At 31.7% G+C, this 26,526-nt stretch overlaps 3 protein-coding genes across 7 annotated transcripts in view; 2 read left to right on the forward strand and 1 right to left on the reverse strand.

Annotated features, from left to right (window-relative positions):
- LOC123715885 (phosphofurin acidic cluster sorting protein 1) overlaps positions 1-7,888 on the forward strand; it is a 68,347-nt gene extending 60,459 nt beyond the window's left edge. For 2 of the 3 annotated variants that reach the window (XM_045671232.1, XM_045671233.1), the window contains exons 17-18: positions 42-161; positions 4,612-7,887. In XM_045671232.1, the coding sequence (XP_045527188.1) occupies positions 42-161; positions 4,612-4,754 (263 nt within the window). In that variant the 3' untranslated portion in view covers positions 4,755-7,887. Of the gene's footprint in view, positions 1-41; positions 162-4,611 lie in introns of all 3 variants that reach the window. The other variant, XM_045671231.1, reaches the window with a different exon arrangement.
- Positions 7,889-8,046: 158 nt separating this feature from the next.
- Positions 8,047-9,754, reverse strand: LOC123716661 (UPF0692 protein CG33108). Its single transcript, XM_045672506.1, has 2 exons — positions 8,823-9,754; positions 8,047-8,476 (listed from the first exon to the last, which is right to left on the reverse strand). The coding sequence occupies exons 1-2, from the start codon at positions 9,287-9,289 to the stop codon at positions 8,155-8,157; spliced, it is 789 nt and encodes a 262-aa protein (XP_045528462.1). The 5' UTR covers positions 9,290-9,754; the 3' UTR covers positions 8,047-8,154.
- Positions 9,755-11,225: 1,471 nt separating this feature from the next.
- LOC123715878 (neutral and basic amino acid transport protein rBAT) lies at positions 11,226-26,331 on the forward strand. 3 transcript variants are annotated; one of them, XM_045671218.1, is made up of 12 exons: positions 11,226-11,532; positions 19,142-19,326; positions 19,832-20,007; positions 20,844-21,044; positions 21,902-22,058; positions 22,411-22,580; positions 22,905-23,116; positions 23,763-23,929; positions 24,529-24,639; positions 25,053-25,171; positions 25,769-25,912; positions 26,130-26,331. In XM_045671218.1, the coding sequence occupies exons 1-12, from the start codon at positions 11,433-11,435 to the stop codon at positions 26,227-26,229; spliced, it is 1,842 nt and encodes a 613-aa protein (XP_045527174.1). In that variant the 5' UTR covers positions 11,226-11,432; the 3' UTR covers positions 26,230-26,331. The 3 variants fall into 3 exon arrangements, with proteins under 3 accessions (XP_045527174.1, XP_045527175.1, XP_045527176.1); XM_045671219.1 differs by lacking the exon at positions 11,226-11,532 and adding an exon at positions 13,715-13,810; XM_045671220.1 differs by lacking the exon at positions 11,226-11,532 and adding an exon at positions 18,203-18,303.
- Positions 26,332-26,526: the final 195 nt, after the last annotated feature.

The following is a 26,526-nucleotide window of genomic DNA, read 5'->3' on the forward strand; positions in this document are numbered from 1 at the left end:
CAAGGCTCGCTAACGTTTAGAATAAAAATCTGCTATTCCAGTAATGCGCCTGGGCAAGAAGAAAGAAAAGAGCGGAGAAAGTGAGGCAGGCCGTGCGCATAACGTTGAAGGCGTCGCCAGACTGATTTGTTCCGCTAAAGGCTCGCATACGCCGCTCAAAGGTACTGTAGTCTTATATATCACTAGCTGCCCCCGCGAACTTCGTTTCTCCTTAATGTGGTCTGAGTTAGCCTTAATACCGTGATACGAAATAATAATTTCACTGTATTGTCGTCACTATAATTTGAATTTGATTTACACTTCGGTCTAAGTAACACGTGGTTGGCTATGCTTACAACAAAATTAAAAAAAAGTAGAAATAATTGAATTTCACGGTATTTCGTTTACTACAAAATAAGTTTAATTGATACATTAGCCTCAATAACACGTGGTAATCATGATATTGAATTGTAGCTCATATGACACGTTTGTCGGTTTACCATAGCAGTGCCATCTATTGATTACATACTCAATCCAGTCGAAAAGTATCGACATCTGTTAGAATCTTTTGGAGTTAACAAATAATTGTGACTGTCAATTAATTATAGACAAATAATTTGCACTAAAATAAAATTGCGACTATAATTAAAGATCTAAGCTATCCTATCTCTTAAGTTGGACCAGACTGCTCACGGTGTGCCAATTTAATTAAACATCGGTTAAGTAGTTTAGGAGTCCATCGCCGACAAATATCGTGACAGGAAATTTATATATATTAAGATTAATATCAATCACTCCTTGATTGCGTTCTGCATACATGTACGTAGGTGCTCCGAATGTTTGCTACTAATTGAGGCGAAACGTTTATGATTATGTTTGTATAATTATGTATTTATTTATGTTTCATATGACTTAGGTTGCTTACAAGCGTTTTGTAAAATGTTGACGATTAAATATAACGGCAGGGACTTTTTTTAATTTAACAGGGGCTAAGGGGAAGGAGAATTATCATGAAACAGATACAGAAATCTAAGGCCCAGACCTAAAAAGGTTGTAGCGCCATTGATTTTTTTTAAAGGGGAGGAGGTTCAGAAGTGCATTGACGGCTATTTAAGAATTGGTAATTGTCCTCGTCAATTCGACCTTGATGAGAACTGACAGTAAATGTAAAATTACATTATTTTTGTATTTTCCTACACGATTTATTTGACTTTGGTAGTTTTTATTCGAAAGTTGCATTAATTTGGTGTATTTGCTGACGGAACTAATGACGTAGTAAACCAATATTCTCTTAATGATCGGTTTTATTGGGATATATGTCAAGCAAAAATTCGTACATACATATTAACGCAATTACATTATAAATTTAAATTCTAAACCGCATCGAGTTTCGAAAATATGACATACGCAATATGTATGTCAGAGACATGGTTAACAAAGGAAAATCTCAGTATGATTCAATTCAGCGGATATAACATCGCTGCGTCATACTGCAGAAGTAAGCGCGGAGGTAGTGGCGCCTGCATCCTACTCCAAGACCATTTCGAGTATATTGTAAGAAACGATATTACCAATATGTCCATAGATTATATACTAGAATTATGTGCAATAGAATTACCTAAGGAAAATATATTATGATTAACGATTTATTGGAATAAGAGAGAAGTTATATTTCATAGTCAATTAAACATTATCTTGAATTATATAAACACTAAGTATTCCAAATGTAATGTAATTATAGGCGGAGATCTCAACATAAACATATTAGATACCAATATAAAAACTAGTCAATTCCTAGATTTAATGTTAGAATTTAAATATACTCAACATGTAAAAAAACCCACACGTACTACTCAAACCACATCAACATGCTTACACTTAATATTCACTAACTTTCACCCAAATAAAACATCCACAACTGTTGAAGATTTGGGTTTTTCCGATCATAACGCAACCATAATAAACATCACCATACCAAAACTTTCCATCACACATGAGACATTCTACACATATAAAAGATCATTTAGCGATGGAAACATATTAAAATTTAAGTCCGCGTTAATTACTGTAGATTGGAACAATATTATAACAACAGATCATAATATTAACGATAACTATAAAGCATTTCAAGATACGCTTATGAATGTACTAAATAAAAGCATACCACTACGTAGAATAAAAATAAAAAATATTCATAATAAACACTGGTTGACGAAAAGCATAAAAATATCCTGCAAAAATAAAAGATTATTAAAAATACTTACACTAAATGCAAATAACGCATTAATAACAAACTATTATAAAAAATATGAAAAAATGTTTTAAAAAGTTGTAAATACGGCAAAAAAACTACAATACATTAACAAAATGAACAAATCCAATAATAAAGTAAAAACAATGTGGAGTATAATTAATGAACGCACCAATAAAACATAAAAAAGAGCGAAATAATCTAAAACTACAAACAAATAATAAAATAATTTCCGAACCCAAACAAGTAGCTAACATTTTCAACAACTTTTTTGCATCTATAGGCGAAGAAAGCCAAATGCAAACAAGTAGACCAAAATGTAATCCCGTAATTTCTCCTTCCGAAAACACAATGTTTCTCAGCCCTGTAGACCCTTATGAAATAAATATTTTAATAAAAAATCTTAAAAACAAAAATAGCCACGGTATTGACGAACTCCCACCAAAATTACTTAGGAAATGTGCAGACGAACTCACTCTACCATTCTAAAAATTGATAAATCAATCCTTCGAGGAAGGTGTTTTTCCTGATCTACTCAAAATAGCAATAGTGAAGTCCTTACGTAAGAAAAACGACAAAACAGACCCCAATAATTATCGTCCAATAACTCTATTACCGACTGCATCAAAGATATTTGAGAAAACAATGTGTAATCGGGTGTACGCCTTCTGCGAGAAATATGGAATATTAAATGAATGTCAAAATGGTTTTCGAAAAAACAGGTCAACAACTTTAGCAGTATATAAATTCATACAAGAAGCTCTTAATATAATAAATAATAAAGAATACGCAATCGGTCTGCTCCTAGACATGACTACAGCCTACGACAAGGTACAATATGAAATATTGTTAAATAAACTCTATGGGATTGGTATCCGCGGAAAAACTAACGAATTGTTCAAGTCATATCTTGAAAACAGAAAACAATTAGTAGAAATAGAATTTTATAATAATGAAACAAAAATTCTCCAAAATTACCGCTCTGACAGTAAAACAATAAAAGCCTCAATACCACAAGGAAGCGTTATTGGGTGCCTTCTTTTTCTCATTTATATAAACGACCTTCCAAAAACCATAGAAGGACCTGGTCCATGTGTTTTATTCGCTGATGATATTTCGATTATAACCCCCTGTCATGATATCACTAACATACACTCTACACTCAATAATATTCTAACAAAAACAATAACCTGGACGAATGCACACAATCTTGAAATCAATTGTGAAAAAACCAAAACAATAGCATTCCACCCCCGTCAAAAAAGCCACTTTCTCTAAATTTCTCTTTTAACAACCACACAATAGAACAAGTTAACGAATTTTCATTACTAGGTATAACAATAGATACAAGCATAAACTCGAAATCACACATACTAAAAATAAAATCAAAATTTTTATATGCTGTCCGGGAAATTAAAAAGACTACGGACCTGAAACCCGCTCTAAACACCTACTACGCCTATGCGCATGCATGGCTAAACTACGGTGTAATAATGTGGGTAGCTCCGACGCACCAGCACTATTCACAATTTAAAAAAAGTTAATTCGGATCATAGTTAACATAGAACAAACAGACAGCTGCAAACCACATTTCATAAAACTAAACATTATCACTCTACCCTCATTATACATATTGGAAATCTGTAAATTTGCCCATACACACAGAGGTTTTACACCACACGCGAAGACATACAGACAAGATACACACTTCGATACAAAAAACACCTATACCTACCATCTTCCCGATTACAAATACATGCATCTAGCCCACTAGTCATGTCAATCAAAATTTATAATAAACTTCCCGAGACACTAAGAAATGAAAAAAAGATACATATATTTACAAACAAACTAAAAAAACTTCTTATACGTAAATGTTATTATAGCGTTAATGAGTACCTAGAAGATAAAAATATAGTTTAATTTCATAATTATTAATCCCTAAATATTCTAAATTAAATAAATAAAAAAATGTTATTCTATATAATTACCTGGAATGTAAAATTTTATGTACTATTTTGTTACTATTAATTATGTAATATAAATTTTATAATGCCTTCTTTTGCTGTGCCCTAACAGGGTCCATAATATTGTACCTAGCTTTAAGCCTCTTAAACATCTATTGAAACATTATGGAATGCAAATAAATATATGAATATGAATATGAAAATCGATTGATTTACTAATATTTTTTTCACGACAAATCATACTACACCTAGCTGAGGTGGCGTTAACACCTAAGTTCCTAACAATTATTTATTTATATGTATTGGATTATACTATACGATTGTTATAACGCAAGAACTTTTAGTTTAATTTTATAAGTTAAGTTATACGTTTCTACAACTGAAATTATATTTTGTTATATTTTTTATTTTCAGTTTACATCGACGGCACAGAATGGAACGGTGTGAAGTTCTTCCAATTATCGACGCAATGGCAGACTCACGTGAAGTCGTTCCCGGTTGCGACTTGCGGCGGGCCGCTCCCCTCACTCGCTCCCCTCGCCCCGCAGGAAACTTAGACGCTCGTAACGGCCACAGGATATAGCAGGCAGAAGTGACTCCATAAACCCGTGAGGTTGAAATGCTTTCCTATAGTAATAGACATCATAGTCATAGCGATGTTTATACTAGACGTATATTGTAAAATGTTATATCTGGCTTGACGATTAGATAAAACTTGACTATAAAAAAGTTAGAAGTCAGTATGTATTCTGTCGCAGTAGTATAAATTCGCTACTACTGTATTTATCATCGATTATCGGGCTGATACGATTGCATTAGTTTGGCGCTTATGACGCTTAGTGCTCGAAGCTCGAGGGACGGCAGCTATCTGGTATATTCTAGTTGATTCCAGAAAATTCTAGAATCTTTGATTGGATTGTGCAAAATTATTAATGTACTGCATGTTTAGAGGGATATTTTATTTAAAATAATACGTGGCTTTACGGGACAAATACAATAATTATAAACAGTTCCCTTATCTCTTAATGAATTTAAATATAATACTGATGCCATGATCCATACAATGACATAGTAAAAATCTAGTTGTCTAAACTGATTCCTCCCTCGTCTTATATGTTGTAGCGTTACTTAATAATAAAGCTGCCATTTATGTGCTTGTGTTGTGTAATTTGAATTACGTTCAAATTTTTATTACTGGCAGCATTAAAATAAAACTTTTGCTAATTTTATACGCAAAGGTTAAAAGTAGATTAAAATTGCGTTTATAGAATAGTGCGTATTTAATATAAATTGTGTAAAATTTTATAATCGATGTTAAACGTTTTTCAAGTTGCATAATTACAGCTCAATGTATAGTCATGTAGATGTAGTTAGTTCTGTGTACTCAATAATTCAATAATGGTTCGTGACATTTCCAAGTAAAATAGGATATAAATATCTACAAGCGTGCGCTTTACTCTGGTCTTCATTTCATTCCTCACTAAAACTTGAAAAATGCTTTTGTGTTTATCGTTCATACAACGATATGCGTTGCAGTTTACTCTCAATATCTGACAATAGAGACAGTCTAGTCTTAACAGTTGTTGCCAGGATGAAAAGCGCATGAATGTAGCACTTTGGTGTATTAGTGTAATCGAATTTCGAGTTTGAGCGCATATCAGGTTCGTCGGAGCGCGGTTATTTTGAATCTGTGATTTTTGCATAGACAGTGGTTTTGAAATTGCAGCAATCTTAAGCAGTTCATATTTAGGTGTAGTTAGCATTTATTTACGTGGCCGCTGTGATTATTTGCATCCCAATTGAAGTACTGAAACCGGTGACACGCTTAAGTCACAGCCACCGCGTAGATCGCTGCTAGCTGTACTTCTACATAATCCTCTTTATTAATACTTACTAAAACGACTGATTGTCAGTATTACATTGAAAACCAAATTGTACTTTCGTAACGAATTACTCCGAGCCAGCTTAGAAAAATAGTTTCTATTGCTGCGTTCTTAAGAGATGTCCTTTTTCTCGATGATAATATTCGTTAGTGTATTTTTAGTATGTGGCTGTGTGAACGTTGAGGTGTACGTACGTATTCGAGCGTCTATTATGATATAGCATAGCTTGGTAACATTTTGATTTTATACACTCACTTCAACATTATATTTGGTGCTCTTCGATTTCAATCATCGTTCTAGATCCGGCGTGCCAAATTTTAATATTGCTTTTTTTAGTTAAACAAAAATTTGCGTCGTTTCTTATCTCTTCTTCAATTACTTATGAATTCAATCAATCAACCCGTTCAATCTTAGGGTGATCTAATAAACACACTTTCTTGGCGTCTAAAACGTAGTTAGCCATATTTGTGCTTAATACAAAGTCTAGTCGGATTTTACCCGCAGTTAAAAAATAAGTAATTAAATAGCCAATAAATCACATCAGCTCAATAAATTAAATAAAAAAGTTGAGTTATTCCACATTTGTTTATAATATATAAGAAACATGTCTATGAGTTGAATTTTAAAATCCAACTAATAATCCAACCATATATCAAAATTTGATTTATAATATAATTTAATATAAAATACAATTTAAACCATTGCACAAAATATATCAAGTTATTCTAGATAAGGTTTGTTTTAATAAAGTGTTATTATTAAAACTTATATCAGTGTTAGATTAGAAGTTACAAATGTATGTATTGTATATTACATTTCAAGCAATAAGCTAATAGCTAATGACCAAGTGCAGTTGTGTAAAAAGTGAGATCCTTTGTGTAGTGTTGAAACAAAATTTACAGCAATACCAATTTAAGACATTGTTTTACGATCAATTACTATAACTTCTCATATATTAGAAAATTCCATCTTGGTTATCCCAACATAGGACAAATACATTTAGATACATAGTATATTTTGGATCTTTCAAGAATCATAATATGTTAACCAATTATAGGCCATTAGTAAGCTATTTTTAATTAAAGTCCCTTTTTACACAGCTGAATCAAATCTAGATATTATAAAAGGCTGCCAGAAGTGGTTTTGTGTAAATTGTCTGTGGCAGTAGAAGCTCAATTGATGATAATGTCTAGAGGCCTAGCCTAGTATGATCTGTAATTATTTAACCTTTATCTCTAAGTAAAGTTTAGCTTGACTCTAGTTTACAGCATGTGTTACAAACCAGTGTTTAAAATATATGTTAAACAAAACTTTCAAGCTCCATACTATATATAACACTCACCTGGTGAACAAATAACTAGATTACTGGATAATGCTGTCTTAAATCCTTCACTTCTGGTGTGTTGTACAACTAGAGTCCAGTCGAGTTTGTTATTATGATCTCATTATGACTGACTAACTTGGCGTTACAAATTTCTTAACTCTGCATTTGTAATATGCCTAAATGGAAAGTTTGTCATTTTCTAATATAAGTCTATATTCATTATTATTCATCATAATATATTTGTAATCTTTACATACATCACATATTGTTTTGCAAGCAGTACATAGCAAAACTGTAATCATAGTTATGAAGTTTAAGTTGATTTAATTAGTACAAAAAATATATTTTATGTTTCTGTATTCTATTAAGTTATTAATAATGGAGTTCTTTTTATTGTTTATGGTGCAAATCCTTTCCCTGTTAACATTTAAATGACTCAATAATTTAACTTTCAATATAATTGTAATGAATTAAGTGAAGTCATGAGATTTATTTTACTATGGTTTGCAATTATGATTTGTATTTATTGTACAAATAAAAAATTTGCATTAAAAATTATGGACTTGTTTTATTTTAAAAGCTAAAGCTAATATTAAATAATCAAAAATAATTTAGTATTAAAACTAAATTGGAAACATATAAAAATTTAATTCATCAGTTATAACATTTCATAAAAACATTGACATTTTTAAAGTTGTAAAAATTAAGTATAAAAACAATTTTAAACTTATTTAATAAATATCAACATTGTCAAAGACCTTTAACCATAATAAACTGGCCTTTTAAGCCATTTTTTCCACCCATGCCACCTTCGGGTAAAATATATAACAAACCATCTTCTTTTTTCTTGGGATTAAACTCATTTAAATTTTTATTACTACTATCTAAATCAGCTAAACGCCACATGGCAAGATATTTTGACTGCCCATGCCTACAAAATATGTAAATATTGTTAGGATCAGACAAATAATTTCCATTAGGGTCATCAATTATTATAATCCCACACACTATTGCCCAATGTGCAGTGTGTCCATGTCGGAGGCAGGGTGAGTGATTGCAATCTGCATCATATCTGAATACCGGTTAAGTATTATCTAGAACATTACAATATCTCAAATCTATGTTAGTTATAATTATATACTTTATTAGTCCAGCACATCAATTCTCATAGTGATGTGCTGGGTGCTAATGTTGAACTTATATGTTGTTTATAAACCAAATCTAAAAATCAACCATTATTCATGAACAAAATATCACTTAATTACATTTGATATTTACTAAGTTTATATTAAAGTTATATATATATATGTTTATAGTATTTTGTTAAAATTTTGATAAGGCAGCTATGTCAAGTTGAATCACTGCACCCAATATTATATCATGTATCAATAGAAATTTTATGAGTTGTAAAAGGATACGCAACTAACAAAGTAGCACCATTCAACAATTCAAGTATTATTTCTTTGCTATAAAGTCCATGTCTTAATTGGAAACTTGCATTATTTATTTTAGCCAGATTGAATACTTTTTCAACAAGTTGTGCCATATTCTGACAACTAAACATCTCACCATTATTGCTGTAACCTTCAGCTATTACTATATTCAGCAACTCATTAGGGCCAACCTCTCCATTTAAAAGCATAGATAATGCTACTAAGCCACAAGTCGGCCCTACTTGTGTAATAGCTTTAAAGTTTTTATATTTGAACTGATGAGGAGCTTTGTAAAGGCAAATGTTATTTTTTGCACAAACTTCTCGTAACTCCAGCTCAGTAGTCCATTGGCAAATAGAATCATTCGGTGAATTTTGTGTTTGGTATAATTTAAGAGGAGTGATGGCATTATCAGCTGGAAGTGGTGGTGGTACAGGGGGATCTGTACTCATTTTAATAGTTATCAACCACAGATAAAGTGGTTATTAATACTTACTTAGCTATGTAAGAAAATAACAAAATATTACAATAACAATACTAACCTACAATAAATTTGTAAAAAAAAAAATAGGCAAACAAATACTAAACACCCATTTAAAAATTACATAATTTATCTAAAAATACAGATAACAGAATTCTTTCGTTTTCATTTCTCATTTATCTTTTTTTTTCAATCAAAGTGTTTTATATACACTCAGTTCCTTCTTCATTGGAACATTGCAATGTTTTTTCATAATATATTTTCTTTGGCTAAATCCCTGATTATATTGTCGTTGGATGTTTAAATTAATTTGAGGTGGAGAAGACATTATTGTCTAATGGGTTTTGACTTTTGCTCAGTAATAAGGTGGCACAGATCAGACAAAAATGGGCACAGTATTTTTTTAATATACATTAACCATGTATATCAATGCCTTGAGGTCTACTCTGCCAATAAACAAATATTGATAATGTCTTACGATAGATAATCTCTATCCTCTTCTAGATCTTTAAAAAAAACTCGGATTTTTTTTAATAGGAAACAATGGCACCAAAGCATTCCTCGCATTTTGTATTTTTAATCATACAGTGTATTCATTTAGGATCTCCGCCATTAAGCTGTAAAATAGGCTGCCCGACTCCATACGATTGGCTACCATCCCTATCATCTTTTAAAACTCTTCTGTATAAACATTCCTTAACCTTATTCTACCCTGATCAATTGTGACTTGTGTAATTCTTGTATTTTCTTTTCTTTTGTATTGCATCGCTATTCATGAATCTGTGAGATTAGCTTTTTAGTCTGGAATTATTATTTTTTGCATTACTTTAGATTAAGGTTCTATTATTTTTTTTAAAACATTTGGTTATGCACTTCTTGCAGTTTACTCATCATTTTTCCTTTTTTTCTTTTTCTTTTACTAGGGCTGTCTAAAAGAGATCGCTTGTTAGCGATAAGGTCGCCATATGTATTGTGTTATTTGTGATTTTTTTTAATGCAACGAAATGTGTATAAATAAATAAATAGACTTCATGTGACGTCCCTCGATTTAAATTCCTAAAGCGTCGAAATCAATTAGCTTTGGTTGGTTAGCTAGTCTTTCCATCTCTACATAGCGTTACACCCACTCTCAATGACAACAATTGAGTAGTAAAGTACTTTTAAGTTGCTAAAATTGGTAAAACTGCGCAGCTGTGTACGTTTCTTTGTCGCTTTATTATCCTAGCCTGTAATTTACTCGATTGTCGGCATCATGCATACGAACTCTCAAAAAATTCGTTATTTTGTTGATGACCATGATTAATAAGTAGCAGTCCTGGATTATCTATACGTTTTCTTCTTTCCAGTAAGGTACAACGCTCTCTAACGCCATAAAATGCACAGTCCCTTCAGACTGTATTTCAAGTAATGTGCCCTACAATATAAATAGAACTCTTGGAGTTTGATTTTATCGGAGACTGATTTTCGGACAATAATATAATATATTGTTAAATTAAAAAGAACAATTAACCCGAAAAAGTTTGTTTATGTCTTTCAAAATGTTTTTAGAACAATAACTCGCCTAGAGAAGCTTTGAGCAAGCGGGTTCTTGAAATTACTAATGATTATTGATTATTGTCTATTCGAACGTACTAATAGCTAAATATCAATCTCAAAATCAGATCAATCTTACAACAAGCTTTATATCTCTATGAATTTAAGAAATTAAAAAATAACAGGCCGCAATGAACTTATAAAGAAACAAATAACAGCTATCATTTGATCATTAACTTGCGGATCATGTTTCGGAGTGTGTTTGTGACACCATCGACTAAAACTTCATTCGTGCATTTCACAGATTATAAACCGTTCCTATAGTAAACTACACTAGGTTCGCAAATCGGAACTCGGTATTCGATTTATTTTTGAAGTTCGAACTAGTCTGCGTTACTTGTTATCTAGTAAAAAGTAAATCCGCTTATTATCATATTATGTGCCAACTACCGTCTTGCCTGTTTGATCTTTGAATTAAAAGATTAAGGAATCTAAATGAAATTATTTTAACAGATTCAAATAAAACATTTATTGCTATTTGTGCAGTTTAAGTATTAAAATTGGACTTTCGCGGCATAAATATGTCGGAGTCCAGGAAAAATCATCTCAACATCGACGGAGGTCAGGTGAAAGAAGACGATCATGTTGCATCTTACAAGCCTATATCCGAAAATGATGAAGGTGAGCATTCGTTATTCTCTTTAATGTAATGTAATATTTTAAACAAACTATTCAGTATTAGAATTGATTGGGCGTGGTATTTATTGGCCTTGATCGTCATATACAATTTCAAGTTCTACAATTTTGCCATATGGTTAGACTTTACCCTCATAATCTTTAATTAGTCATTAGGTTATATTTTATTACGAAAAAATTAGTAATAAGTACATGTAATTATTCGAAGTATGTATTGTCAGCTGATCTTGACGTACATTAACAACCTTGAAAAGACTAAGCGACTAATGGAACTTGTTTGCCGTTTCGTAGAAAAGCTAATAACTAACTAGCTAATTTTATTTTTACGTATTTTATAATATATTTGTGAATGTCTGCTACTTTCATATTAAATAAAATACACATCGTTTTTAATAACCGCTCTATATTAGTTTAAATGATTACCTAAAGCACACTTTCAATTTGGTCGGATTATAAAGCGCTTTCATTGGATAAGCTTCGCCACACGCAGCGCCATTTTGTCGATACACCGCTGAATGATGCAACGCTAACGTTGTTTGCATCGCTTTTGAGTATTATTTTCATTTCACAAAGGTATTTCAATATATAATTTTTATATTTAATAAAATATAATTCAGGATACTAATAATTAATGTGTGCAGAGAATACGTGCAAACTGGACACTACCGACAATGTAATTTCAGAAAGTTCTTATTAGCAATTGTGAACCACAAGGATTATATACTATTTACCTAAAAATTTATTCAATTTGATGTTGAGATACGCTGAACATAAAATTCTTGTGGTTAAAGCTTTAATTTTTACTTATTATTGAGTATGTTCAGGTTGAGAGCATATTAATGCAGCTTAATGATTCAGAAGTAATGGAAACTCCAGATGATCCAGATGATCACTGGGATAGAGAGAGCATTGTTGGGATGTTAAATCTATATTTACAAAATATAGACAGATTTAGGAATCCCAAGATAAGAAAAAAAAATGTGTGGATTGAAATTGGTAATGCGGTGGGAAAAGCTGCAGACAGTTGTGATAAGAAGTTTAGAAATTTGAAACAAACATATGTAAGACTTTTGAGAAAAAGAAATAAAAATGGAATGACGGCTTTTAAATGGCCATATTTTGACTTATTTGAAGAAATTTATAATATTGATGGAGAATATCAACCTGAGATACAACAAAAACTTAGAGATGGGACAAGTGAGAGAATTGTTAAAGTTCTTAGAAATATTGGTTCAACAAACAAATTTGAAGATCTAGAAAATGGTGAACCTTCTGTAACTAATGATGAAGTAAAACGAAAATTATTAAGAAAGAGAAATGCAGAATTTAGAAAGGTAACTCTAGAATTGAGAGATAGACAACGAACTGTGGAACAAAAGTTAGATAGGTTAATTAATATTGTGGAGGAATCAAACAGTATACAAAAGGAAAGAAATAGATTGTTTGAAGAGTTTTTAGAAAAGTTAAACCAAAATCAATAGACTGTTTATAAGTAAATATAATTATTGATTGTGTAAAAAGTGACTATGAAAATATAATGTAATGAAATATAATTAAAACTATTATTTTATATATAAAACTTTTAATTATTGTGTCTGAAATAATACTTTTTCTTCATTTAAGTGTTTTAATTGTTATATTTAGTGTGTTCCTTACAACTGAGTATTTTTCAAGTTTAACTAGAGGCTGTCAGTTGTTTAGGAACCTATTGTACATTCAGACCTTATTAAATCATATATACAATAGTGCTACTCCATTATGTCAGTTCTTGGCCCTGGATTCAAGAAATGGTAGAAAATGGAAATCTAGAATAATTTAATATTCTTTTAATAACATTTATTTTTACACATTATGTTTGATATATGAATATGTATACATATATAAAGGCATATCAATCAATAAATATTTATATATTTTGTTTTTATCCTTGTAAGGTGCACTAAAATTACTAACAGATTTTTATTCCACATAAGATTAACAATTTTAACATGTAGTATTCATCGTTTATTATATTATTATTAACTTATATTTGTATAATAAATATTTCTTGATTTGATTAGCTTATGAAAAAAAATTATATCGTTAATTTGTGCTTCAGGAGTTAGTGGCGTAAATTATTGAAATACCGTAGGTACTTTTCTAACCATAGAAAGTCAAGTGTAACTTGAAAGAGTCCAAGCGCCCTCGCGCATTACTTGTGATCATTTCTTATTGTACTGACGTTTCGTGGACGTAAAATATACCTCGGCCTGTAAATTGAGTAGTAAGTACAATGACTTTATTATTTTTAAGATTTATAATACCTCGATTTTTGATTTTAGAGATTGATTTTCTTAATCAAAATAATTAAGAAGAAAGGTCCACAAATATGAGACGTGACATTACACGTCTAATTTATTTATTTATATCACTAAATTCGCTGTACTTATTAATTGGGACAGCAATATTTTTTTGATATTGAATTAACAATAATTTCTTATTTCTCAGGTATTTGCTAATACATAGTGAATAAATAAACTGTAGATTTTTGTTATATGCTGTTTAATAGTATTATTATATACTTTTCAGGACCTAGACGTTCATGCGTTTTCTTGTCTTTTAGTAAATTTTTTAACTTTAACTTAAGTTACACCCCCGTTATATAGCATATAGCTTTGAGAGAGATGTATAAATTGAATAACAGCGTTTTTTATGCTAAAGATACTTAATAGATGTAGCAGTATATGAAGTGAATTTTAAGTACAATACAGTTAGTGCATTATACAAGTTCATTCCTCGAAACTTCGAAATAGGGTCGTGGATGCAATCTCGTTCATCACGAAGTCAAACATTCCACTCGACCAGATTTAATTTTAATGACCCATACTAGACGTTACGAGTTATCTCCAAGTCGAATAATGGGTATTTATTGTTTTAAATTAGTTTTTTCTATCTGAAATATTATACTGAAGTAATTATTAGTCAAAGAACCTTGTATATTACTAACATAGTAATATTATTTATAGTATAATATATAAATAAATCTTATTATACTTGCTAAAACGTGTAAAAATTATATCGTGTTTCTGGCTCGTAACTGTAAGTAATGATTTAAGTAAAAACTTCTGTTTAATTAAATTTCTTCAAATTTCAATCAAATGTCCAGCATATAAATGAAAATTGCTTTGACAAAAATTATATAATATAATAGGAGAAAATTCTATATCTAAAATATAATTATATTCAAGCGTATTTAGCTACAAACTTAAATGTAAAAGGCAAAAGTGCAAATCAGTTATAATTGTTATGATGTATTATATTGCTGTCACTGAGTAGACAAAAAACGAATTCGTACTGTCTGCAGATTTTAATTATGTTTGAAATGCAGTTCGTGTGTTTTTTGAATAGCATTGTTGCTGCCCCGCAGCGCTCCATCAAGAAAGTCAAGAAATCTGCATTCCTGAGCCTTCCTCGAAATTGCACACAACCCGTTTAAGCACTTTTTGGCTTACGGCTTGTATTTGCACCAAAACTTCTTTTTTATACAACTCAGATGGTTTTTGGTTGGTCCTAGTAAAAACTAAAAATAATGGATTAGCAAGTCTCGTAAAGGGATTTTGTAATTTGTTCTTCGCATTTAGCGACTTTGGCTCCGAATTAATTGACAAACATGGCGAGAAAAGTGGAATTTCACTATTAGGCCGAAGAAGCATGTCAATTATAAAGATTGATATTGTTTTCAAGGATGGCATTGGTTGCCCTTTCAAGAGACCTAGCGAAATCGGTTGTAACGCACTGTTTTAACTAAAGTTTCTTAGGATCTTTATCACAGGTAAACATAATTGTCAGAAAGAGATTATGGTTAAGTGGAATTTAGTTTTTCTGAAAAGGTATAGTTTTTAGTAATTTAAAAGTTTAGAGTGTCGTAAATACATCTTCAGATTTCAGATTAAACAAATGTTGTTTCATTACACTATCTAAAGTGTTTCTTTACGCCATTATAGAACGACGCAATATTTAATATCAGAACTCATTAAATGATTGTGTACTTGGCAACGTCTTCTGCTTAAACTGATTTCAAACAATGTAATTATTATATCGGATCACATTCGTCAACTTATTTTATTATTTGTGTTCATTTTGACCGCCTCTATTCCACGAACGAAAATGTAATTAGTTGCCTTTACTTGTGATATTTTGTATATTTTTGTTGTAGATTGAACATTACACATACAATGTGTTTCATAGGTGCAGATACCGGCAAACTTCTTGAGCATTAAACAAAGTAGTGGGGGAAAGTTTACCAGTTTAAACAAACGTAAATATATTGAATGTATTACAAACATAAATTTATCACGACACACATTAGATATAGTTGTGATTTAGTAAAATATGAATACGACACTTCTGAACATCTAAAAAGTAAACAATTGCATCCTATTAATCTTAATTGTTATGAATTCGACAGAAGTGAGCTTAGTTATAATAATACGTCTCGATTGTAGGTATACTTTTGATCCTACCAAACTAGCACGCCAATGCTCGGGTTTGCCGTTTTTCACCGATGTCTAGTATAAATTAATTTGCGAGCATGTTAAAGTTATTGACTCATTTCCTCATGTTTGTATGGAAAAATATGTTTCTTCATTATTAAAATTTACCTTGTACTTTTACGTTAATATGCATATTGTCACTGATATCATTTAAATAGAAAAATAAATGTGATTACGTTTAAAATACGTTATTTAGCCTAATCGATTTTTGTGTAATATGTAGTCTTTGGAAAGAGAACCGTTGTTTTTTTGGCAACACGTCATTATCATTATACTTCGACGACACAAGTAAATAAAAAATATTTTACTTGAAACTGGTAGTTAAAAATATTATAATAATATTTAAAAAAATTGCATAATACTCATAAAAAAATAAAAAAAACTGCCTCGTCACACAGTTTTTAGCCAATTTAAAGAAATCTGAATATTTATAACCATTATATATATATTTAGTCATTAAATTTCAATGAAATATTGAACCTTGAATTAATTTATTTAACTAGTCTGACCATAAATATTGTTACATAAAAACTTTTCTTGTTTTTAACTTTTTAATATGTATATTCTTCGCGTCTTATCAATGAGTCATAAAACTACATTTTTGTGAAAAAGGAGTGAAAACTTCAGCCAAAGTGTATCATGATACAGTCTTGGATCATGTTGGGAAACCTTACAGCAATGCACTTTTTAAAAATATGCCTTGGACTTTCCAGCAGGATTCTGCACCACGGGTGCTTTTTTCTGGTCACAAGGCACGAACTATCCAAGCCTGGCTCGAAACCAACGTTCTAGACTAAGAATCTCTCTAGAATAAGAGCTGAAAACTGGCCCTCATCTAGCCCAGACCTCAACCCTTTAGACATCAGATTATGGTTAGTTTTAGAGGACATGACCTGCTCTAATCGACACGGCGACATTGAGTTCCTTAAAAAATCTTTGGAGCAAGCAGTGGCCAAATTTCCCATGGGGACAGTGCGTAAATCCATAGATTTGTAGACAAACAGATTAAAGGACTATATTAAAACCAAAGGTGGCCATTACGTATAGAATATTTTTTTATTTTTTGCTGAGACTAATAAATATGTAGGTATAAATTTTAATTATATTAAATTACTTCATTAAGAAATCATTTTTATTTGTAACAGAACTTATGGCTGGACTAGGTATATAACATTGTTGAATGTGTTAGTTCCTACATGTAGTTTTTTTATAGTTTCTAGTATTACGCAATATATTGGATTTATAAAATTACTTATATCGCTTGGAATTAACTTTGGATCAGTGCAGCTAGAGCAATGTTTCCACTTCTTCAGTTTACACCAGCATATGAACTATTATCATAGAAAGTTGTGAAATGTGAGTGCAAACTGCACTAATAAAGTAGAGGTACGTTAACTGGTAATTTCTGTGTCATTTTAAATTGCATCTAGATTACTTGTCACAGGGTTGTCTCATCTTTGCACATTTAAATTAGTAAAACATTTATGTATAGCATAGAATTAATTTATTAGTATTTAGTTGCTCCTATCACGATCATGTGAGCTTTGTTAGGTGTAAACCCCTAATATAATAAAAAACCTGACGACGCTAAGTTAATTATGAAGTTCGTTTATAAGCGCCCTTAATTTCATATACTTTAAATAAGTTTTATTTCGAACAATTGTTCGTTTATATATGTAATAAATAGCTACTAAGCAACAGAATTATCAAATTTTATTGGTATATATATATTTTATCATGATACGTTTGATACCTATTTTTATATATTATGTATTACATATTAATTTAACAGCAATGGGTTGTTCCATATATTTTACGCATAGGACTTTAAAACTTAACGTAAACTTACTTTAAACATTTCTAGTATATAGATTACCCTTAAGTTTTTGATACACGGGAGTCACCCCAAGTATTTTAAACACAAAACTATTTGGTTTGTCGCATAAATATTAAAGCTAAGGTTACATTTTTTGTTCTATACAAATCATATTACTGGAGTATCCTTTAACTAGTTAGTAAAAATATAAATTCGAACCAAATTCAGTTTCGAATCACATTTAATCTTTTTTTTAAAACTGCTACCTATCGTGACAGCCCTGATACATGGGCAGTTTTTAAATTCCGTCTATGGCAGTGTTCCGTTAAACCGCTTCAAGTTCGGACGCCTATTGTGACCGCTCTAGAACCAGGACTCCATTGTATTATAGGGTTCAATTGGAACAAGGTCAGTCTTATTTGATTTCCTCATACACTCTTAAGAGTAAAGAAAGGATTAGATTTCTGGCTGAGTGAATTTACCTAGTATATAGTGTCGTTGATTGTATTTGTTATATTATTATTATAATTATCATTGATTTTGTACTATGAGAATGAACTCGTCTAATATTTGATTTATAAAAGTTTTTATCATGTTTAAATTCAATTTTAAATATTTTATAATTATTATTTTGAATTTATTGTAACTTGCTACAATGTGAAATAATTCCTTGTGTAGAATAATAATATAGGGATATATTTATACAACTATTATACTACTTTACTTTAAGTAATTGACATGTGAATTGAATAACAGTCTAGAACGTTTTCAACGTTTCATACTAAATTAAATGGCATCACGACAAGCAAGCGGCGTTTACCATTAAAAAGTATTTAACATATTATATATATTACATTGAGATTTTTAACGTTTAACTTAATTGATTATAAAGCAATTAATGAACAAAAACAAATAATCAGGCAATGACTTCCCATGTCTAAAATAAACATGTTTTTAAGAACATTTTTATTACAACTGAGTTTGAGTCCTCCTAGCAGAGTGCATGGATCAATAGCTATCTTCGACGCCGATACGCTATGAAGGAAAACAATCAGCTATTGAAAAATAATATTACTATTATATATTCTTTTAATACATTTAAAGTATTTACTACATTTTAAAATTTGTACCTACATAATAAAATCTTTTAAAGTAAGATCACAATTGTTTCAATGTGTACAGACTAGTTGCACAAACGGGAAGTCATGTGTTGTTCACAAATTAAGTCCTTTTATGCTATTTTCAGACTTCCGTACATCGAAGTCGAGTCTCAAGAAGGAGAAAGGTTCAGGCGACGGGGCTGACGAAAAGTTGCTTTCGAAGGAAGACGAAGCCAAGATTGTAACGAGGGTAGATATGGCTGACGCTAAATATGTGGTAGAAGATCATAGGAATGGCGACGCTAAGATCGAACTGGATGCTAATAAGCGGGTATGTACCATTTAGCGTTTATTGCGGCTTACGTCTGCTCTTCGTGGTTTTCACTACCTGTCTGAGTCTGAAAATTTTGTACCAATTTTACTATTTGTGGCTCTATGAATCGCCGGACCAGATAAGTGATTGGCGTTAGAAAGAATACTTGTCACATCTGCCAATTTTGTCAAACACTGACAATCTTTTCCATGTATCAGTAATCAAAAGATTCGTAATTAATTTTTAAAAATACATAATATAAACATAAATTACGTAAATATAAAAATGAAAATTATTCTACATTTCAACAATTATTGCTTCTAATAGAAAAGTATGTGTATAAAAGTAGATTACTGCTGTCATTAAAATATGATAAATTTTATTACAATATTCAAATCTTTAATCACAAGATTACAATAACTTTATTACACTCACTGAAGTCATGCGTCCTATATATGTGTTCGTACTTTTGACATTGCTTTCGATATTAAATTTTAACTAAAGATTAATATATATTTTTCAGCAATTCATGGGTCTTACCAAAGAGGAGCTCATGAAGTATGCCGACGATCCAATGTGGGTGCGATTGCGTTGGTTCATGTTTGTTCTGTTCTGGGCAATGTGGCTCTGTATGCTGGCAGGAGCCATTATAATCATCATACGAGCGCCCAAGTGTGCACCACCAGCCCCCAAGAAATGGTCAGTATATAACAATGCAAAAAGATGTTGTTTAGCTACTGTGATAAGTCTAACGATCATGATAAAGAATTATTTAATAATTATTGTATAAATGTGGGCATTGTACTTAATTGTATGAGGTAAATAAATAGGATTTGCTAAGACAATTTTTTTTAAAGCATTGAACAGTGATTTATTTAAACCAATTAACTTTTGATAGATCCATTAACTATGAAGACTTTGATGTTTCTATAATTGGCAAGAATTGATATTTTGGTGAGTTTGAACACTAAAACTTTGTACAGTGTACAACTACCATTGATATGATACATAGTGTAAGGGTTTTTGATTTATAATGTAGCTTATCAATAGATGTAACTAATGAAGTAGTATGGATTTTTAAGATCAAATTAATACGGCACATACACCCTCACACACACTTCCACATCCTCATACACACCTCACACACTCTTGAACACCTCCACACACACTTAATCTCCTCACACGGAATACGTTTCCACACACACCTCAACAAATAAATTGTTAGTACATAATGCTCTTTGTATTGTGACATAAACCATTTTAGCTATATTTAAAAAAATATATATTGTCTTTAAAAAAAGTTGTGGATCAATAAACTGTAAATTAAATTAATTAAATCATAATTAATATAGTTTTATAAAGGTTTTGATTTAAAATGTATGTTAGAAAAAGTAGTGTTTCAAATTGTATAATTGCAAAACAAATAGAATATTGTTGCACCAAAAACAGGTTGCATCTTAATAAAATTATATATATTGTGTAGTGGGAGTATAAGGTTAACTTAAACACAACATATTTCTAAATGTATCCCACAGGTTCGAAAGAGGACCCTTGGTTGATGCATCAAGTGTTGAAGACTACAGTGCCATTGACCTGCCATTACTCACGGACGCCAAAGTAGCTGCGGTGTTTGCACCATCATGCAAGGATACATACTCGGTTCTAGAAGATGAAAATGTCCCATGCCTTAAACAGTTCAAGGAATTCGTCACTAAGGCCAAGTCAGCTGGTATTAAGTAAGTTTTGTTACTTCTGTTACTTACTTTCAGTAATCTTATATGCAATCTCTTCGGTTATTGTACATCAAATTTTAGTTCTAAAGATATGAACTTGAAGCTAACAGCGTACATATATTATAATTCCAATTAACTTATATAATTGATTGTTCATTGTAGGAGCTTAAACTTAGCTGAATCAATCTCAGACTAGACAGTAGTTGGGACTCATGTCATAGATGCAATTCCAATGGTCAGGCTTCATAAGTTTTAGGCACCTAATTGTTTAGAGTTACACAAGCGTCATGTCCATGACCTATTTGTGTATGGCTCACAGCTGATAACTTAGTTTTCCAGCTCAAAGAGAGGCCACCCCAAAAGCGAATTTTCTGTCCGTCCAAAGCTTTACTTTAGAACAAAACTGCTTAAAACATTAACAGAGGAAAATATAAATAATGGCCAAACATACATATGTCTGTTAAATGAAACACGATTATTGATAGATATATATACACACACACAAACTTACACACCCTCATACACACTTCCATGTTCTCATACTTACTTACACACACTCACTAAGGACAAGGCTAAAACTATGAGATAAAACCACTGCTGTATTGTCTCATAACAGATTTCAAGATATGAGTTAATACAAAATTTTAAAAAAAGACTATATATAACATTTAAAATCGATTATTTTTGACAATTATTCTACTAAATAAAATTTTAAGTTACCCAGGACATACAGAAGCAGTTATTAGCATTTCTGTTGTAACAATTCTTAGTTACTATAGAAAAAATGTCCGGACTGTCCTGCTGTGCTATATATTAATTATTTTAAGTAAGGTAGTTAAAAGATGCATTAATCTTTACAGGGTAATTGTTGATCTTACGGCAAACTTCGTGTCAACATCGCACAAGTGGTTCCAATTGAGCCAGAATCGTTCTGCAGAGTACAACGACTACTTCACGTGGCGAGCGAGCACGGAGTTTGACCCAAACAATAATACGGCGAAACCTCCTAACAATTGGGTAAGTTGATAATATTAATATATTAATAAGAAATTGATAAATATATAATCTTATATCAGCATTTAGATGATAGTAGCTAAATATATTTTAATTTCATCTCTAAATAATAAAAGTATATTACTAAGGTGAAAGTTATCTGAAAGGTCTTAAGAAAGGTTATCTGGGACTTATTATGTGATGGCAACCCTTGGTCTTTGCCTCAGATCTTAATGTTTTCTTGATAATTTTTCCTTAAATAAATGCTTTTTTTACGTTACATATATTTTCGATTTGGAAGTACTCTGAGAAAGATTTCTGGAAGTTACGCAATGATTCAGTTTTACACAACTAAATAATTAAATATATGTCTTAGGTATCCACTCTGAATGAGCCTGCATGGAATTTGAGTCCAGTTCGTGAGGAGTTTTATCTTCACCAATATGGTGCTGATCAAGCAGATCTGAACTTCCATAACCCAGCTGTTGTGAAACAGTTTGATGCAGTCCTTAAGATATGGATGAAGGCTGGTGCTGATGGTGTAAGGTGAGGGAATTATTCAATTAATATCATATATATTGTTATGAAAACTATAGTTTCAAGATAATTATTAAATATACTACATACAAAAGTTTTCCTTAAAATGCTCAAAAAAAAGGTTTGCACTGTTAGGCGAATATTCTCAAAAATTTCACTATTGGCCATAATCCTTGTACCTTTCAGAAGGGACAACTACAGATTTTTTTTTAATATTTTTAACTTGTAAATTTGCCGTACAAAAGAGCCTTTTTAATAGGTCTAATTGAAATAAATGATTTGACTCTGATTTTACTGTTAGTAAATAGTTTAAAAGCTCTAAAACATGTTCAGGCTACAAAAGGCTCGTACTCTGGTAGTAAACAACACAAACATAGAAAAGGCTATGGAGGAGCCTCGAGTAGGGCGAGGCATTGACCACAAGGCTGACTTCACTCAGTACTCGTACTACCAACACAAGTACACTGCAGATCAGCCCGCCCTCGACGAGCTGTTCTCTCATTGGTCGCATCTGGTGGACGCGTCATATGATGTTCCATCAGCTGGTACGTATATTTATTTATACTGATCAATTAACATTGTTTTTTGTACTGGTTTTAGTGTAGTTTTGAGTTTATTAAACATAATACAAGATAATTATTGTGTGTTTAAAGTGGTTTCATCAGTGAAATGTCTAATAGTCTTCTAAGAATATCTAAACATAAAGAAATGATAATGGGAATTGAATACCTAGTGTTGAAAAATATCGTCGTATAGTGCAGGTGAAGGCCGATTAAATAATAAGTGTTTAGTGATGTTAAGAAATGTAGGAGGAGCTGAAAGCGGGGGGTACTGGGGCATACTGTTATTGATAAAAGAGTGTTCCTATATCATTTCTTTCGATTCTCGGTAATCCCTTTTAGTATAGAGTTTATTTTATTTTAAATGTTTACCTTATTGACGTCTGAGTTATCTGGAAGAATCTGCTCATAGAAGTAAGCCCATTTATATAGGCAGTCTACTTTTTTACCTATTTTGTGACAAAGGCTTTGTTATTATTTTTACTAGGATACTTATAAGGTGACGAATCTACAGGTGTTCCAATTTTCACTAATAATCACACCACTCACCGTAATTACGAATAATTATATATTACAGAGAGTTGATATATATACTAAAGCGATATTAACTTAAAATAATTTATGTTTACAGGCGAGTCAGTGTTCACGATAGCCGAGCAAGATCAGCCCGAATGGTTCCTATTGGAACGCAACACGACGTCTTTACGTCCGGTGTCCACTGCGCCGTTGCCCGCTAGCGACGCACGCGCTGCCATACTCGCTTTAGATCAACGGATCGCTAGATGGCCTTTAGTACAGGTAAAATTGTTTTGGCTAATCTTACTTCACTATAATATCAATAAATTCATTTTATATAAAGTGATTTTTATATCAAAAGTAAGAAAAGAGCTAACAAGTTAGTTATAAATTAATTATTCATTTTGTGTGGGCGCATTGGATTTAGTTTACAATAGGTATACCTTACTATAACGATTAATCGAAAAACGAGTCGTAACACAGTTTCCAGAGCTGTCTGCGAAATGGGCATCACAGACCTGCGTTGTTGGTTTGAATGCTTTGCTGCTGAGTATGTAGACTTCTGAAGCGATGACGTCATAACGCTTTTGGACCTTCCGTGTTATACTCGTGCTAGACTAACTATTCATATATCGAAAATAAATTTTCACGAATTTTATAATATTTTCGTCATGTCTTAGTTAATATGATAATGTAGATTTTTATATGACTACATGAGCATTTGTTCGAATAATTATTAATGAAAATAGGTATTTGTGTTTACATTTAGTTCTACGTATGCCCACGGTGCGCTGCTCAAGTTTTGCGTATAAAACTGTTGCTGTTTTATCATAATTTCAAAATGTATTTCTTGTTTTTTCATGCACTTCATAAATTTTCAGTTGAACTCACCTGAGCCGAATGTAGAGTTGGCTGCATTTAGCATGTTGATGCCGGCCGCGCCTGTCTTAACAATGGATCAACTGCAGACAACGGATAACGATACGTCAACGGTAACGATCTAAATCTTTCTATAAAAACGCCTTCTCCACTTAATACACTTTCTATTTATCATAAAAAAACCTTAAAAAATTTAATGAAAAATAAATCAATTCTCTCCTTTAATTTTTTTAAATATATAATATATACTTTCGGAGGAAACGCTAATTCGATTTTTGCCTTTTATTACCACATTTTGACCTGCTTATTTCGCTAAAGAACTGAAATAATTTTCGTATACGCGTAATTCAATAAATCTTTTTCTGCAATTTAAATAGTAGCATCAGTAGTAGTTCGATAGTAACATCAATACATGAAATAGTATTCGCAATAAATGGCATACTTTATTCGCGTTTCGCAAGGCCGTTTAGTATTTGAGAGCCGTTTTGGCTTTAGACGTAGAGTTAAACTCTATTAAACATTTCAGATATCTCTGTTGTCGTCTCTATCTCTTCTCCGCAGTGATGCTAGTGTAGAGCACGGAATGTACAACATAAGCGCTACGCCGACAGTCAACTCTACCAGCACCATGCTAGCTTGCACCAGGTATAAATAGGATATTTCACGCAAAATACAGTGGTACCTAATATACGAGTGTTTTTAAAATATGGGCGGGCGAATGGGCGATGTTTTGCTTTGAGAAACGGAATCGTATACTACACGAACAGTTTCTCCCACCTCAGACTAGATCTCAGTCTGTTTGCTTGTTTCCTTCGTTTTTTAAGCATTTTTGATATTATTTTTGCATTTGTACATTTATAAAACATTATCACATTATTTTTTTTAACCCTGGGGATAACCCTTCCGAAGAAGATGATGTCTGTGGAATTAAAGTGTGAACTCATTTTCTTATTCAAAAACAACTGAGTGGGTGTTTTGGGTGCTGGAACGGTTTAATGACATTTCAATTAATTTTAATGGGGAAAATTACTTTGAAATGCGAGCACTGTATAAGCGTTTTAAAATTTAAAGTTTAGTATATTTGATTTTATGTGTAACTTTCTCTGTAAATCGTTATAAATTTCAAATATAATCAAGTGCATTGGGCGACACTTTACAAGCCTGCGAATTATTAATTTATTTTCTCATACGAGTGAAAACGATCCTATGCTTTCTCCATAATTTAAATGGTTTTATGTTCAGGTGGAAGATTGGACACACGGGCTATGTGTCTCTATACAACCCTGGAGAGTTGGCTCGTGCTGATCTCGGCGCACTATCTCTGCCAGTGCTGCCACTTACACTCACCGTGCACCATCTCACTGAGAGTACACGGCTCGCCACAAAGTACGTATTAATGATAATCAGGGAAAATTCAGTTTGCTTTACACAAGATGAGATACTCTAAATGTACATATGAAACTTATGTTACCTTTAAATTTCTTTCATGCATTTTATTCTAACGTGATATGTCATATAACAATATTTTTTACACAAAATATAAAATTAATATATTTTGCCGTAATTCTACCGTAAGAAATTTAAATCAATTCATTATTTTCAGTTACACAAGCCACTCCGAGGTGCAGGTGGACGATATAGTCGTCCCTGCCAGGTCTACCCTCATTCTGTCCTTCGTGCCGAGGACCAGCGTAGAAAATTAATTACATTAAATAATTGTTATTGCTTAGCTCCTCATATATGGAAAATTTGTTTGCATTTTACAGTGTGAAGCATTAATATGTAATAAATATTTGAGCATGAAACTGTATTTATTATCATAAATATGGACATTAGAAAAATATTTTCGGAAATAAATAAAGATTATGTTATGACTATACCCGGGCAAATGTACCTTTCTAATTGCCCTTGGGTAGAATGCCTGACGAACCCGAAGGCCGTGTGAAGGGTTGAGGTGTTTTTAGTGGGCGGGGTCTCGCTATCCCTCAGAATAGCATGGC

Source organism: Pieris brassicae, chromosome 11, assembly GCF_905147105.1.
Source record: "Pieris brassicae chromosome 11, ilPieBrab1.1, whole genome shotgun sequence".
NCBI classification, from domain to species: Eukaryota; Metazoa; Arthropoda; class Insecta; order Lepidoptera; family Pieridae; genus Pieris; species Pieris brassicae.

Excerpts from the sequence above, each read along its gene's own strand:
- LOC123715878 (XM_045671218.1), top strand. The coding sequence starts at position 11,433 with ATGTCGGAGTCCAGGAAAAATCATCTCAACATCGACGGAGGTCAGGTG. Across the intron at positions 23,930-24,528 it reads CTAGATGGCCTTTAGTACAG|TTGAACTCACCTGAGCCGAA; the intron begins GTAAAATTGTTT and ends ATAAATTTTCAG. Across the intron at positions 25,172-25,768 it reads ACCATGCTAGCTTGCACCAG|GTGGAAGATTGGACACACGG; the intron begins GTATAAATAGGA and ends TTTTATGTTCAG.
- LOC123716661 (XM_045672506.1), bottom strand. The coding sequence starts at position 9,289 with ATGAGTACAGATCCCCCTGTACCACCACCACTTCCAGCTGATAATGCC. Across the intron at positions 8,477-8,822 it reads GGTGCTACTTTGTTAGTTGC|ATATGATGCAGATTGCAATC; the intron begins GTATCCTTTTAC and ends ACCGGTATTCAG.